At 48.5% G+C, this 16,653-nt stretch overlaps 1 protein-coding gene across 3 annotated transcripts in view; it reads right to left on the reverse strand.

The window, feature by feature from the left end:
• The window catches only part of PDS5B (PDS5 cohesin associated factor B), a 772,490-nt gene that overhangs the window by 519,118 nt on the left and 236,719 nt on the right, over positions 1–16,653 (reverse strand). For all 3 annotated transcript variants that reach the window (XM_086935125.1, XM_086935124.1, XM_086935126.1), the window contains exons 10-11: positions 8,657–8,751; positions 3,821–3,966 (exon numbers count right to left, since the gene is read on the reverse strand). In XM_086935125.1, coding sequence (XP_086791251.1) covers positions 3,821–3,966; positions 8,657–8,751 — 241 coding nt within the window. The remainder of the gene's footprint in view (positions 1–3,820; positions 3,967–8,656; positions 8,752–16,653) is intronic.

Consider the following 16,653-nt stretch of genomic DNA (forward strand, 5'->3'; position numbering starts at 1 on the left):
TCCAGATTTATAACTCTGGGGATTCTTTATCCATACTAGTATAATAAAGAGAGAGCCTCCTGAAACTTGCCTTTGCTTGTATAGGCAAGGAAGATTGTTTGGTGAGCAGCCACGGAAGCGGAACTCGGACCCCCCTTCTCCTGCCGAAGCCCTGCCAGAATTCGTTTCAGGCAACCATATGCTTTTGAAAAAAATAGCGACGAACGCGCTAAACGGACCCCTTCTAACTAACTGGGAATCCTTTTACATAACTCCCTTAACTCAAGTAGGACCCTCGTCCCAGTAGCAGTGACTGAGCGCTACTTGTTTTCCATTATTAGAAGACCGTCTAAAACAATATCCCATTGAGAACAACGGCAGTTAAGCAGCTGCACCACCAAACAATCTTCCTTGCCTATACAAGCAAAGGCAAGTTTCAGGAGGCTCATCTGTCCTGATGATGATCTAAAGCTAAATAGATCGAAACGCCGTCGACCTACCCAAGGAATTTCACTTGTTCTATTTGTATATAATTGTTGTGTTTTTATCCTTGTTGTTGTTGTGTGACAGTCCGTTCACTTTGATCACTTATGTCACTTCCTGCACCACACTATTCACCTGAGCACCTGAAAAAGAGTATGACTATTTATGTATATCCTTGAGAAAAGAGTAAAATAAAATACTCCTACTTGTACCTACTACTTCTGCTCCCTAGCGATTTATTAAGTATTCGCTTCCTGTTCTATTTCCTACCAAGGACCCCTTGAGGCCTACCCTGAACCATTGTTCTTCCAAAGTATCTTGTTACCCCAGGTTCTATTGTATGGGGTCCCCTTGTTTCTAACAAACATAAGTACCGCTCAGAGCATAGAGACGAGGCCTAGGGCCGGTAGAACCGCTGGGGCAACCAGGAACCACCCACGGTAGGGACGCAGGAGACCCACGGGGGACGCGTGCAGTGTCTAAACACAGCAGCGAACCACAATTGACTTCTATGGAGAAAGTTAAAGTTACAAGTTTAAAGAATAAGGACACTTAGGAGTGGACTACGTAAAACCACTTCGAGAGTCAAGACCCACGGGAGCACCAAAGTACTCGTATTACCTCACCCAGGGAAGCCGGGTGCATAGGTTCTCTTTTCGTGTCGGGTTTCGTCGTCGTTTACAATGGAGAGCTGCAAAGAAGTGCTGCAGGCGACCAGGTGAAAAGTGTCCGGATGTATCCAAGGGTGAGATCTGAAGAACCTGAAAGCAGAGGGGACAGAGTCTGGGTCACTAGCCAGTGACCAGGAAGGCGACAAAGATGCCAGCCAATGTCGGGTGATTTCAGGGGATGTAGGTGAAGCTTGACTCTTCAGTCACGAAGACCAGGAGGCGTCAACGACAACCAGGAGCTGGATTCTAGCTGTCCCACGTCGGCTGTCGAGTGCTGCAGCGTCGGTATCCAGATTGGACCCAACAAGCCTTGGTAACAGCAACCCACGTAGAATGGAAAGATTGGCTTCCGGGCAGACCAGCAAGGTCTGAGGGACTCACCCTTTGGAGGGGAGTCCGGGCACCTCTGGAGCAACCAGGAAAGCCCAAGAAAAAAAGGATTTGCCTTTGTAGGGACCCACCAGTCAACAGACCAGGGATCGCGAAGGAGCCTCGAGCAGAAATGCCAAAAGCGGGCCTACTGAACACTCGTGGATTATATCCCCACAATCTTTGATGCAAAAGGTGCTCAGGGCTTGGACTACAAGTAGCCCAATGCACAACTCCGGGAAAGCTCGGGAAGTCGATGCACTAGCGAATGTGCTGGATGTCCAGGAGTTCCGGTCCCAGATCTCTAGTCAAGGCGACAGGTCTCAGCTTTGCTGGGGACTTGTGTCGGCCTCGGAGATGTCTGGAAGTCCGGGTCCTGAGTTGCAGATTTTTCGGGTTCCGGCGGGAGCCTCGAAAATGCAGACCGGTAAGATGCTTCTTTGGTGCCTGTTTGAACAGGGTAGTCACTCCTTGACCCCAAGGGAGATTTCGTACGTCTTCCAGTCGAAATGGAATGTTGAAGGCCCAAGATATACGTTTCAGAGTTTCGTCCAGGGGTGGTGTCATTTTGGAAGGCTTCCCAGGGGTGGCATAAAACATGCTTCAGCCCCTGGTAGGCCTCTGGGGTACCTATGCCCTTCGTACCTAAGGTACCATATACTAGGGACTCACAAGGGTAACCCAGTAACCAATCGAGAGTGTACCTAATGTACATGCAATCAATTTAGAGAGGGAAACATATAGGCTGGGACCGTGGATAGCAGGATCCCAGCCAAACTAAGTCAAAAACCAGCAAAACACCAGGCAAAAAATGGCGGTAACATGCAGTCGGATCCCACCTTCCAGCAATCATAAGCCAACAAAATGATGGTGAGGCTACAACGTTCAATAACATCAGCTAGGGGGCAGATGTAGATGTTAGAAAGAGTTGCACTCAGAAGATTCCTGAGGCTCTCCTCAACACAATGCCAAGGTTGTTGACAGGTTCAAACTTTCCCGCAATCTTTTTAAAAAGATGTTATGAGATACTGTATCGAAAGCAGCACTAAAATCTAGCATTATATCCGCCACTGAATCAGCTGAGGTCAAAATAAAACACATTGATTCAGTGGCAAGCAACAAAGTGGACTCGGTACTATAGGCTGGATGAAATCCCGACTGAATTTTATGGAGCAAAATATTGCTTTCAAAAAAGTTGGAAAGCTGTTTATTTACGTGTTTTTCAGTAACGCTGGAAAATAAAGATACAAGAGAAATAGTTTAACAATTCTCTGATTGCAAGGGATCGAGCAGAGGCCTTTTTTAATAAAGGAACTACGATTGCATGAGTTTCCAGTTATGTGGGTTGTGTGTCAATTGAAACCCTGTCCGTGTGGTTTAGTGGGGATACTCTAATTTTTCTTGTTAGCATCTACACTCAAAGAATTGTGGATCTATTATATTTGCTCTAGTTAGCTTTATTTGATATCAGCTTTGGGTCTTCTAACTTATAAATGGCTTTTTAACTTGGATATGCAAGCCTGGATCCTGTGTTGCAGGGGACTGTCTAAGGAAGAAGGAAGAAATACCAGATGACTAAAATTAGGGTGCAATGAGTTTATAATCCTTCCAATTCAGAATGATGTCCTGATGTCATATTTCAGGGATATTATCCTTATGAAATGGTATTGATTTTAGGTTCAAGAGATCTGGTGTAGACAGTGCCTGATGTACATGGTGCCAAAGTATTAAAAAGATTGCTTACAATCCAATTAATGTTTTTAATGTGATTTTTTTGTTTTTCAAAATAAATCTGGGCTTACTTTGTGAAGTATCTTTTTTACATTTACTACTGACAAAGCTTCTCTTCTGCTTGGTGAATTTTCAAAAGATAGCTATGACAGTTCCCCAAATGTTGTGTCCAAGTTCCTTCTCCTCTAGGAGATAGTTAAGACTTAAATATGCTCACCTTGTGTTGGCTAGTAATAAAAAGAAGAATTTCATATCTCCATTTAAGGCCATTCACACATCCATCACACATAAAGCTCCACTGCAAGGCTAAGAATCCGTTGGTGCTGATGTAGCATCACTCAACTAACCCGTTGCCCTGAAAACACTCTGCAGACAAATAATAATATATTAAAACAGACTGTGATGATTGTATGACGGGCCGGAAAGAAAACAATTGCTTAAAAAAAAGTCAATACATCCGTGTTTTATAATTCTCCAAACACAATAAAGAAAGTGATTTTCTCTTCATCGGTTTTATGCCAAGATAACAGGTGACTTACATGAAAAATTAGCAATGAATGCATGCACTATCTCTGTTTTTCACATACCCGTTTGTCTAGCGTTCTCTCTCTCACAAAATTAAGGAGATGGTCATTGACAAGCAAGAGTTCTTTTTTAGCAGCAGTAACTATAGACACAATAACATCATGCCGAATAGCTTCCTCTGGGTCATGTGATCGTACTTTGAGATACTCTGTAAGAAAATAATAACATTAATTAACCAGCAAATTATACAATTTAAGTTCAAATAGGAAAGCTAAGGCAGCCAGTGAATAATCATGGCTTCGTCTCTTTCACTGAAAAGAAATTCAGATATTTTCATTATTTAGCTACCTGCAGTACAAGGCTATTGTATTTAATAGGGTGAGCACTTAAAGTAACTAAACTCAGTAATTAGCAAATGAGCTCCTTAATAGTCCCTAATAATTTGATACTTTCAGCTTGAATATTTAAAAACTCCCATACTACACAAGTTATCTTTCCAGATACAAGCCTTCAGCAGTCTTGATCTCTTTATAAAACGCTTACAACAAATCAAAGACATGTTTAAGGGATAGCAGGACTATCAACTAGAATATGATGGGGAGTATAGTCTAAATATTAAGATGTTATATGGGAAATATTAGGTATAAGTCTTAACTAGACAATAGACATTGTGGTCCTTCTTGTCTCGTTTGCATGGATTCTTGACCACTTCAATCATTGATCTGCACCCCTGCTCCTTTAAGTTCCAGCCACTAATTCTAACCAAAGCTCTGCCATACCACTTGTCAATTGCTTAAACTATCACCTCCGCTCTCCTTGTTCATAGGGTGGCATCATGTAAAGAGGTGAGGTTGTGGCAAACCCTTTACAGCAGAGCATCCACGTCCAAGCTGTATTCCCATGATACTGCCTGCCAATTTACAGTCATTAGTAAATTAGTAAATTTTTGAAGTGCCTCACCACCCAGTATACCAACTCTTATGCAAGAGGTGGAAGGTACTGCTCATCTGAAAGTTGAGAGGGACCCCCCCCCCCCCACCTCATTCTGAGATGGGACTTCGAAAACAAATTCACCTTTTAAAGAAAGTTACATTTTCAGAGTCTCAAAATATCTGTGATTTCACAAAAATTTCAATTGCAATTTTATGCAAGGATCATAAATTTAGGCTGGGGCCTACCTTGTGCCCAGGCTAGTCATTTAATGGAAGCTTAGGCTCTACTTAGACGAAAAAAAACTTTTTTTATTTTATATCAAATGTGTCACACAGGTCAAAATCTCCTATTAGGTTTAGCCAGGATCTAGTCTGGAGAAGTCAATTTCAAGATTAAATTAAAGAATTTACACTTACATGTATGCAGTAGTCCCGTAGCAAGAGTGCCAGGGCCTTCTTCAGCGAAGTTCCCGTGAAAGCATGCTTCTGTTTACGTTAATTAATTTTCAGCTTCTAAATTACGTATGTCTAGCATCTGAATGTGAACCAAGTGGGTGTTTACCAAAGCCATTTCAGAGTAGGCATAAATGTGTGTTAGTTTTTTTCCCCACCAATTGTTTCCCAAAATTACTGGATTAATGTCCTTCGCAAAAATTGTAAACCTTTCTGGTTCCCCTTAAACTGTGTAATGTTTCTCTACATAGCAAGATCATTTTCATTCTTAAAGAATCCAGTGAAGCCAAAAATATCAAACAGAGTATGATTCAAGCTACTTCCATCTGTGCAACTTCATGTTGGAAATTGTATGCCCTATTCGTCACTACAAGTTCTTATTTGCAGGACTTTTCTACACAAAATGGCACTCAGCATAAAGGCAGTGAGAAGAACCATTTTCTTGTGGTAAACAAGGGTATATGAGACAAAGTGGTTATTAGGGGGGAGGAAGCCTACACAAGAACAGGTGGTTTAGAGTATCCCTGAAAGTGCTGGTCAATGGTAGATTGCATCTTCAAAGTTAACAAAAACTCTCTGGCTTTTTCATTTTATTTTTTACAAATATCTCCGTTTCTTGATTGTCTAACCAGCGCAAAATCGGTACTTTCTGCTTGGTCCAAGGAGGATGGAATATTTAAAATCTACACGTGAGCAAAATGATGTAGAAATCTAGGTGTCCTGTAGATAAAACCACTTGCTCCACTTTTGCTCGAAATTTTTAAATATATTAACCGCACAGAAACATTACCAGATTTTACTGGGAAATTTTGTGTTATTGCTTTTCAAGCTACAAGTGCTAGAAAATAAAAGAAATATCAATAGCTCTTGAATTAATAACATCAGGTGCTACATTGCTCATCCCATAAGGAACGCTGCTACTGTTCGAAGAGCCAGATCTTGAGGAGTCTCCTGAAGGTTAGGTCTTCGGTCTACTGTAGGCGGATGGGGAGGGTGTTACACGTCTTGGCGGTGAGGTGGGAGAAGTATCTGCCGCCGGCGGTCACTCTTCGGATGATGGGGACGGTGGCGAGGGCGTGGTATGCAGAGCAGAGCTGGCAGGTGGGGGTGTAGAGGCTGAGTCGGCTGTTGAGGCATGCTGGTCCGGTGTCGTGGAGTGCCTTATGTACGTGGGTGAGGAGTTTGAAGGTTATTCTCTTGCTCATGGGGAGCCAGTGGAGGTCACTCAGGTGGGGTGTGATGTGGCTGCGGCGGGGGATGACGAGGATCAGGCGTTCGGAGGCATTATGAATGCGTTGGAGCAGTTTCAGGAGTTTGGCCGGGGCTCCTGCGTAGAGTGCGTTGCTGTAGTCCAGTCTACTGCTGACGAGGGCCTGGGAGACCGTCCTTCTAGTTTCGGTGGGGATCCACTTGAAGATCCTGTTGAAGCAGGAGGAGGAGACGGCGTTGAACTGCTTTGTCATGGAGAGAGGTGGAGTAGAGGATGACCCCTAGGTTGCGTGCGTGGTCGGTGGGTGTAGGGGGTGCTCTTAGTGCAGTCACCACCAAGAGTCGTCCCAGGCCGAGGAGGTGGAACCGAAGATGAGGACCTCTGCCTTGTCAGAGTTCAGCTTCAGTTGGCTGTTTCTCATCCATTCGGCGACAGCCTTCATTACTTCGTGGAGGTTGTTTTTGGCGGTGTGTGGGTCGTTGGTGAGGGAGAGGATCGGCTGGGTGTCGTCGGCGTAGGAGATGATGTTGAGGTCGTGCCGACGGGCGGCGTGGGCGAACGGAGCCAAGTAGCCGTTGAACAGCGTGGGGCTGAGGGATGAGCCTTGGAGTACACCGCAGATGATCTCGGTGGCTTCGGAGCGGAAAGGGGGGGGGGGGGGGGGCAGACGCTCTGTTTTCTGCCAGAGAGGAAGGAGGTGGTCCAGTCCAGGGTCTTCTCTTGGATCCTGGCGTAGTGGAGGCTAGTTTGCGTAGTGTGCATTGGCAGACCGTGTCGAAGGCGGCTGACAGGTCCAGGAGGATGAGGGCTGCGGTTTCCCTGTTGTCTAGCAGGGTCCTGATGTCATCTGTGGCGGAGATGATGGCAGCTCCGGTGCTGTGGTTGCTGCGGAACCCGGACTGGGATGGGTCCAGGATGCTGTTCTCCTTGAGGTAGCGGGTCAGTTGTCTGTCGACGGTCTTCTCGATGACCTTCGCTGGGAACAGGAGCAGGGAGATAGGCTGGAAGTTCTTGAGGTCCTTGGAGTCTGCCTTGGGTTTTTTGATTAAGGCGTTGATCTCTGCTTGCATCCAGCTCTCCGGGAAGGTTGCTGTCTCGAGGGAAATGTTGATGGCTTTCCGGAGATGGGGTGCGATGGTGGTGCTGGCTTTGTTGAAGATGTGGTATGGGCATGAGTCTGACGGAGATCCGGAGTGGATGGTGTTCATGATCTTGGTGTCATCGTCGTTTATGTTGGTCCAGGAGAGCAGGCGGTTGGTGCGGGTGGAGGATATGGGGGTGGTGGTGTCCGTGGTTGTCGGGCGGTTGTGGTGTTGGGGCGGTCGTGGAGGTCTGCGATCTTGTGATGAAGTAGGTGGCCAGCGAGTCGCACAAGTCTTGCGAAGGTGGGATGTTGTTGGTGTTGGAGCTGGGGTTGGAGAGTTCCTTCACGATGTTGAAGACCTCTTTGCTGTTGTGTGCATTGTTTTCTAGGTGGTCTTTGAGGGAGGCCCTTTTGGCAGATCTGATGAGGTGATGGTGTCTGCGGGTGGCGTTTTTGTGGGCTGCGTAGCTGTCCGTTGTTCGTTCATGGAGCCAGTTCTTCTCTAGCTTTCGGCAGGTTTGCTTGGAAGTCTGGAGGTCTTCAGTGAACCAGCTGGCTTTCTTGCTCGTGCGGCCGTTGGGAGTGTTTCTTGAAAGGGGCGAGGGTGTTGGCGCAGTCGTCGATCCACTGTCTGAGGTTGCGGGCGGCGGTGTCTGGGTCACCTGCACCCTTTTCCTTTGTCTTGTGTTTTTGGGGGGGGGGGGGGAATTTGACTGAAGCAGAGTACCAAGATGGCTGCCAACACTGACTAGTTGAAGTCCTGGCAGCCAATCAGAGCTCCGTAGATCTCTGCAAGCTACTTATTATTCACAAAGGCTTCGCAACCCTAAATACACTAATTTGGATTCCTACAATATCGACAACGGATTTACACCAAATAACAAAAAGGAAAGATATGAGGAACAAGCTCTACCTTTCTGCCAAATTTGATGTAATTCTGTCTAGCAGTTAGGGCTGCGGGAGTGTCTTAAGACTTTATAGGGATTAACATAGGATACACACTTTTTTTTACCACCTCCCCCCTCTTTTTGCCAGCCACCTCTTCACAGATCACCCCGAAACTTTGCATGTACAACAAGAATGTAAAGGGCACATTTTTTGAAAAACTTTATGAAGATTTGTCAGACACCACAAATATATTATTTGCAACAGACCTCATTAAATGTTTAAACTGTTACACAAAACCTTTATTGAAAAATATTTAATTTTAAATTAGTACCTGTTAAATCTTTAGCTAGATCTGGGTGGTTTACCAGGCAGTGGCTAGCAAACTTTACACATTCCAGACGAATGGGCACATGGATATCATTAAACCTGTTAAAAAAAATTATACTCTTAAGAACACAAGAAAAGTATCAAAAATCTGCTGTAGGGTAAATCATTTTGCATTCAAAATGATACAGAAGGAAAAAGATACCTACCTGTAAATTCTAGGTCTAGTTCTACACCTAGCCTTCTTTAAAGCCAAACACCGTAAACATCCCTGCATGAGCAATACAGTTAGATTGGTGGTTGTTTCCAGCACAGCCAACACTCCCAGGGCTAAAACCTACCCTGTTCACTGGTTTTGTGGGCAAAGCAATGTGTCAAGGCTCTGATGGAGTTGCTCGGTTTTCCTCTGCTCACAGCCGGTGACAAGGGGGCAGGTGTGTGACCTGGGCAAAGCAGTTCCTGCTTGTGGCCTATCATCTATCAGCTGCATTGCTTTTTTGCTTATTGCAGCCCTTGCAGAAGGGTCAAAGTATGTTGACCACACAGTGCCGAGGCATGGAAGGAGGCTACAAAATTCAAGGCAATGAGAGAGACACCAGCCCTGTAGACCAAGTCAAGCAGCAGGAGCTGTGCCTACCACAGAGGAGAGAGCTGATGAAGGAAATGATAGGCAGCACACAGAGCCAAGCTCACCAGTCACTAAGGAATAATCTCAAGTTGGAAACACTGATCCACAAGTGACTGCTGTGAGAACCTGTACAAAAAAAGGAAACAGAGCAGTGTATGTATGGTTTCCAATGATAATGTACTTCAGAAGAGGAAGAGTCAAGAACTGTGAAAATAGTAAAAAGCTTATTTCGTCAATGCTACTAAAAAAACTTCATATGTAATGGAAAAGAGAACCTGAGATCAACCATAAAAGATAAATCTCATTTGGAAAAACAACTATGGTCATATACTAGACAAAATAAAGGAATATGCAAGAAGAACTATCTTTGCTCTGCAAAGGTCAACGGCAGAGGCAGAAAACTCGAACAGAAATTGGCTATGTGCAGATCAACGACATGTTTGCAGGACTGCAGAAGAGAAGAGCAAAAGAAAAAGTAGTCCTTCCGCTGCTGTTATAGGCAGATGATGCACAGAAAGATCATCACCTCAGATAATTGGAAATGCAAATGAAATTACCAAATGACGTAGGTGCCATGGGAGGATCTATCCGGTCCAGAGTTTCTCTACGGTCTAAGACAGGGAAAAGCGTCTGCATACAAGGAACAGTAGAAGGGTAATGGAGTTTTGCCCATTGATTTTGAAACATGAGCCATAGTAGTGCAAAATCAAATAAACTTGTAGCAATTCTGAACAGGATGGCACTAGCCTACAAATTACTAGCAAAGCTAATAATACAAATATCAAAAGAATTAATGAAGCAGAACCAAAAAAGCGATGGTACTTGTTAAGGGCAACTTGGTCTGATCGATACGAAGATCCCTCTAACAAGTGCTTGGGAACATTGGGAATAGGAAGAGAAAAAAAAACAGAGGGTCATATTGAAACTGATCGCGTGCCCAAATCATCAATTCACAGAAATGACAAATTCATTAAGAAACAGGAGCAATTCAGCCGCTCGCACAAATCCAAAACCTCAAGAAGAAAACAGCAATAAAAAGACAGATACAAGAAGGGAGAATCCAATTCCATTGTTAGACCTCTCAAAAAAGGCAGGGAGAGGGAGAAAAGAAGGATATTGAATCTGCTCCCCTCAAAAAAAAAATGTAATGCTAGTCTTTTTTGAGACACAAAATAAAGTATAGAACAAAGACTACAGGAACTGGACACTACTGGAGGTGCGGGGTGTCTGCGCTGGGACAATCTGCGAACACCAGAAGGCAGCAGCTCCGGGGTGGACCGCAGACATGACCAGAGGGGGCGGCGCTACCTCCAAGCAGGGGCCCATTGATAAATTCACGGGGCCAAGTGGGGGGCCCGGAGCGTCTGGAGGAGGCCATGGAGCAGGGCCGGACAACGCAGCGCTCATGGCGGCGATCACCCAGTCCAGGGATATGCTGGACGCCAAGATTGCAGCGGTTGGGGCGGACGTGACCCTGCTGCGTCAGGACCTGCGGAATGCTGTAGCACGCATCACGGAGGCGGAATCCAGGATTTCGGTGGTGGAGGACGACGTTGGGACCCTGAAACAGAAAATGGTGGCGATGGAAAACATTCAAAGGGGCCTTGCGCTCCGTGTGGAGGATGCAGAGGGGCGCGCACGCAGGAACAACCTTCGCTTTGTGGGTTTTCCGGAGAGATGCGAGAAAGGCAACATGGAACGGTTTTTATCCCAGTGGTTGGAGAGCTGGCTACCCACGGGGGTTCTATCCAATTGTTTTGTGATTGAGCGTGCCCATCGGGCCCTGACACAGAGGCCACCGGAGGGAGAGCGGCCCAGACCAGTAATCGCTAAACTCCTGAATTTCCATGATAGAGATACTATCTTAAGGGAAGCAAGGGCCAAGGATTCCATTTTATTCGAGAATCAGAAGATCATGATCTTTCCTGACTACACCAGACTCGTGCAGCAACAGCGGCATTACTTTATTGCCGCCAAGGCGAAACTACGAGGCCTGAAGATTCAATACTCCTTGCTCTATCCAACCAGACTACGGGTGGTCTTCCAATCGCGGACACATTTCTTCGAAACCCCTGAAGAAGTCTTTAAATGGACAGACGAGACAGTGAGGGTCAGGCCACATGCCCAACCGGGGCTGAACCAAGACCACTCTGGAGGATCGTCACAGGACCACGGGGACCAACTTGCCCGGGGCAAAAGAAACAGGAGGTCTAGATCGCGGAAGCGCTCCGCTTCCCTCAGTGGGACACAAGATGGTGCGTCTATAGACTCCGATCAATCGGGAAAGGACCATTGAGAGACCGAGGAGAACTGTGTCGACTCGTCGATTCTACGGGTGCCAGCTGAGGGAGCCGCATAGCCAGGTCCCATCGTCTAGATGGATGAACACTGCATATATATGCATAACAGTGGGCGACCATTCCCTCAACGGTCTGGCCAGAAGTGTTCGGAGAAATTCCCATCCCGAAACGCGAAATTAAGACCTTGGGAGTATGGATCGAACCCGAGCTCTCAATGAAAACACAAGCGGCCAAAACCGCAGGTACTTGCTTTGGGCTCATGCGCACCACACGCAAGATCCTCCCCCTACTCCCCCTTGCATCCAGGAAACTATTAGTCCAAGGGCTCATACTATCACGCCTGGACTATAGCAACATGGTCTACTTGGGGGCCCCCGAGTACACCCTGGCGAAACTGCAACGTACTCAGAATGCAGCAGCCCGTCTAATCATGAATCTCCCCGCCAGAGCATCAGCGAAACCTGCCATTAAGGCCCTGCACTGGCTCCCTGTTCGCCAAAGGGTGGAATTCAAAGCCATGTGTACGGCGTACAAACTGATTAACGGAAGCGGCCCCTCCATCCTCAGCGACCTAGTTACGCCCTATAAAGCTTCCAGATCCCTGCGGTCCGAGAATGAACATCTAGCTAACATCCCCAAATTTAAAAAGACTCGCACGGGAGGTCGGCGATTCTCTGTTAAAGCCTCCACGGGTTGGAATTCTCTCCCACGTACCCTCAGACTCGAACCCAACTACTTAGGGTTCAGAAAAAAACTGAAAACTCTCCTATTCCCCAAGTAATGCCTTCCCCCTCTTCCCTCTCTTCTGGATATACAAACCCTCATAGCGCGGGGATGCCTCCGGGTCACCAGGCGCTTTATAAATCGCCAAATAAATAATAATAAATAAATATATTGCTATTTCTAAATGGTTTCTTGAACATGTGCGAGGTTGCGGGGAGGGGTTCGGGGTGCTACTTTACAGGGGCTATTTGCCTCCTGCTAGAGTGGGAGTTGATTGGGGGGGGGGCGGGCGTTTTCTATTGTTTATAGGGGTAGTTGGGATCCATTGGTATGGTTGGCCTTGGGCGCTCTGTTTTGGGCCCGCGGTTTCCCATGCCGCGACAGATACTTCAGAGTTCTATGAGGTATAGGGGTGGAGGGCGAGGGGCAAAGGGGGGGTGGAAATGGAGGGTTCTGGTTGGGGACAAGGTGGGTGGGGGGTTGTTGTTGGAGGGATTAGGGGTGGATGGGGGGGATTGCACGTGATTTCTGATGCGTTGCTAATGACTGTGGTGTGTGCTTGGGTGTGGCGCCGGAGGCCTGCTTGGTTCGTTCCATTCGATTATGGCTGACACGCCGCTTCCAGGGCTCCCCAGAGAGTCCATGCGTGTGGTAACTTGGAATGTCAGGGGAATGCTTGACAAGATCAAACGGGGGGCGATTTAGCGATGGGGGAAGAGGGAGGCAGCAGATGTATTATTGTTACAAGAAACACACATGATGGGAACGAAAGTGCTTAGCCAGCAGAGATTTGACTACCAACAAGTCTATCATGCCGGGTTTTCTAGGGGGTCCAGAGGGGTTGCTGTTTTGGTACATCGCAGGTTGGCCTACATCCATGAGAGACAATGGACTGACCCACAGGGTCAATACATTTTTATCAAGGGGGTGGTGGGTACTGAACCAATGGTTTTTGGGAGTATCTACGCCCCTCCTCCATTGCAGTAGTCCTTGTCTGAGAAGTTGTTTGCGGTGTGGGCGGACATCCCGGAGTCCGTGGCTGTGCTGGGAGGCGATTGGAATGAGGTAATGGATGTGTGTCGGGACCGTCGGAGATTGCAGGGGACATAGACAGCTGCTGCCCCTACCCGGTTGAATGCAATGGTGGAGGAAATGGGCTGGGTGGATGTGTGGCGACATATGCATCCCAAAGTACGAGAATACACATATGTTTCGGCGGTGCATGGTTACTTCTTGCGACTGGACTATGTTTTTGTGCCCAGTGCGTTCCTGAATAGAGTGCGGGAGGCGGGGATCTTGCCTAGAGGGTTGTCTGACCACTCCCTGGTGGCCGTCAGGGTCGAGCTGCATAGGAAACGACAGCCGTTCCGGTGGAGGATGTCCTCGTGGCACCTTCAGCGGGCCGACTACGTCCAGCACCTGTGGGGTGCGATTGCACATTACTGGCAGGAAAACCTAGTGGAAGATGTAGATGCGGTCGTGGTCTGGGAAGCCATGAAGCCCACCATAAGAGGGATAGACATTGCATGGTGTGCGGCGGCCCGTAGACGACGTCATGAGGCCATCGCTGAGGCGGCCACCCCGGTGGAAACTCTAGAACAGCGGTGCCAGAGAGGGGGAAATGAGGTGGCGGTGAGGTTGCTCCTGCAGGCACAGCAGTCATATGAGTCTGTGTTACTTGATGAGGCTAGACAGGCGTGGCTGGCCACGCGGAGTAGAGCCTATCAGTGGGGGGATAAGTCATGTACCATGCTCCATAGGTTATGTCAACATACCCTCCAACCACTTACGCTGCCGGGTCTCACTGATGGGGACGGTGTGGCGATCATGGACCCAGCGGAACTGACAACGAGTTTCGCCCGCTATTATATGGAGCAATATGCTCTGCTGGATTGTCTATCGGCGGACGCGATCGATAAATTCATTGACAACTTGTCTCCGAGGGCGGTCTCAGATGAGACCAGAACGGCGCTAGACCTCCCCCTAACGGCGGAGGAACTGGGAGACGCTTTGGGACAGATCAACACAGGGAAAGCACCTGGGCCGAGCGGCTTCCCGAGTGAATTCTATAAGAAATTCCAACTCCAATTGGGGTCCCATTACCGGAGTGCACTGGAGGCGGTGCGAACACAGGGTAGACTGCCAGCTGACTGGCGACACGCCGAAGTTGTGGTCTTCCAAAAGCCGGGCAGACCCCCAGACAGATAGGACTCCTATCGCCCAATATCCCTGCTCAATATCGAGGCTAAACTGCTGGCTAAGGCTTTGGCGAACCGCCTTCTCCCGTATGTGACTGACCTGGTCCACCCGGACCAGGCCGGCTTCATGCCACATAGGGCGACGCGGCACAACATCAGGCGGGCGCAGGCGGCGGTCGATGCTATGGGGGCCACGGGGGAGCGGGCGGCTCTACTACTGGCAGATATAGATAGAGCCTTTGATTCGGTCAGTTGGACATACCTGTTCGCACTCCTGCCTCGCCTCAATCTGGGCCCAGTGTTTATCTCCTACATCAAACTGCTCTATACCGATATCACGGCATCTGTGAGTGTCTCCGGGGCGGTCTCCGAGAGGTTTCCAATCGGCCGGGGGACCCGACAGGGGTGCCCGCTCTCCCCGTATTTATTTGCACTGGCTATGGAGCCCCTGGCCTCGTGGGTACGCATCGACGCGCAGATGCAGGGCTTTGAGTGGGGTGGACAGCTCACAGATAGAATTGCACTGTATGCAGACGATGTCCCCTTCTTCCTTACAGATTTAAACAGATCTTTCCCCCCCCCGAGTCTTGGAAATTATGCGTATTTTTGGTGAGGTGTCGGGCCTTTATCTAAATCCGCGTAAGTCTACCCTATGGGTGTTGGGTGACGGGGTCGAGGCAGACTCTTGGGCATCAGCGTTGCAGGTAGCGGCCGGGGGATTGAAGTACCTGGGAGTGTTCCTCTCCGAATCCGCGGATATTGCATGGGAACGTAACGTGGTATCAGTGTGGGAGAGGGTCCAGACGGATGTCAAAATGTGGTCCCGGATGCCTCTTACTATATTCGGTAGGTCTGCGATCTTCAAATTGGTCGCACTCCCGCGCCTCTTATACCAGCTGCAGAACTACCCACACCTAATCGCTCCCCAGTGGTTTCGACAGGTTAACTCTGTTCTGGGCCGTTTCCTGTGGGCTGGAGGTGCAGCCAGGGTGGCGCTGCGGACAGCTTCCTGTCCACGTATTGTGGTGGCCTGGCCACATCGGACCTCTTGTCCTATTATCAGGCCTCCCACTTGCTAGTACTTAACGAATGGTGGTATGGGGACAGAGGAGACCCAGCATATGCCCTGGAGCGTTCGCTGATGGGTGACAACACGCTACACATGATCCTATACTCGGCCAGGCTGCGGAGAAAGTTGCCATGTGCCACGCGAGTGGTCTTTGTTATATGGCGACAAGCGTTGCGTCGCATGGGCCGGTGAGGCAGATTAACAGCGGAGACTCCGTTGTGGAGGAACGGGCGACTCCCCGGGCTGGCCTCGTTGTCGGGGTTTGGTGGATGGGACGCCATTGGGATCTCGTCACTAGGACACGTTCTGACCGGGGTCACCCTCAAATCATTCCAGGAGCTCAGGACAGAGTTCCATATGCCCAAGACCCAATTCTTTCGGTACCTACAGCTTCGTCATGCGCTAGCGCCTAGCATCGCTGACTTGGAGTCGCTACCGGAATTCAGCCCAGTGGAGGCGAAAGTCTTCATGGGAGATCTTGGTGATAAGAAAGTGTCCCAAATCTATCAAACACTGGTCACTCACTGCTCCACCTCCCTGCTTCCCCTCAAAGATGCCTGGGAGAGAGATGTTGGACCCTTAGATGACGATGATTGGAGGGAGGCACTGGAGTCCCCGAAAGGGACTGCCATAGCGGTACGTCTCAGGCTAATCCAATTCAAATATCTACGCAGGGCCTATTACACCCGGGAACGGCTGTGGAGGGCAGGCCTGATCGTGTCCCCGGAGTGCTTGCGCTGTGGAGTGGAGAGGGGTACGCTGCTGTACACTGTGTGGTCTTGTGCTGGCCTGACCAGATTCTGGAGTGGTATTTGGAGTGGTTTGTCAAAGGTATTGGGATGGGATCTTCCCCGCACCCCTCGATTATGGCTTCTCCATGTATTGGAGGGTGTAGGTGGAAATATATACAAGCGCCATCTCCTGTTACTGGGGATAGTTGTTGCCAAAAGGGACCTGGCACGAGCATGGAAGGGAGAGCGAGCCCCCACACTGTGTGCATGGAAGGCAGGACTGCACTACTTTATGGGGCTGGAGCGCCCAGTGTTTGAGGCCAGAGGATGCCCCCGTAAACATTATAACATCTGG

The sequence above is a fragment of the Lissotriton vulgaris genome, chromosome 8 (genome assembly GCF_964263255.1).
Source record: "Lissotriton vulgaris chromosome 8, aLisVul1.2, whole genome shotgun sequence".
Taxonomy (NCBI): Eukaryota; Metazoa; Chordata; class Amphibia; order Caudata; family Salamandridae; genus Lissotriton; species Lissotriton vulgaris.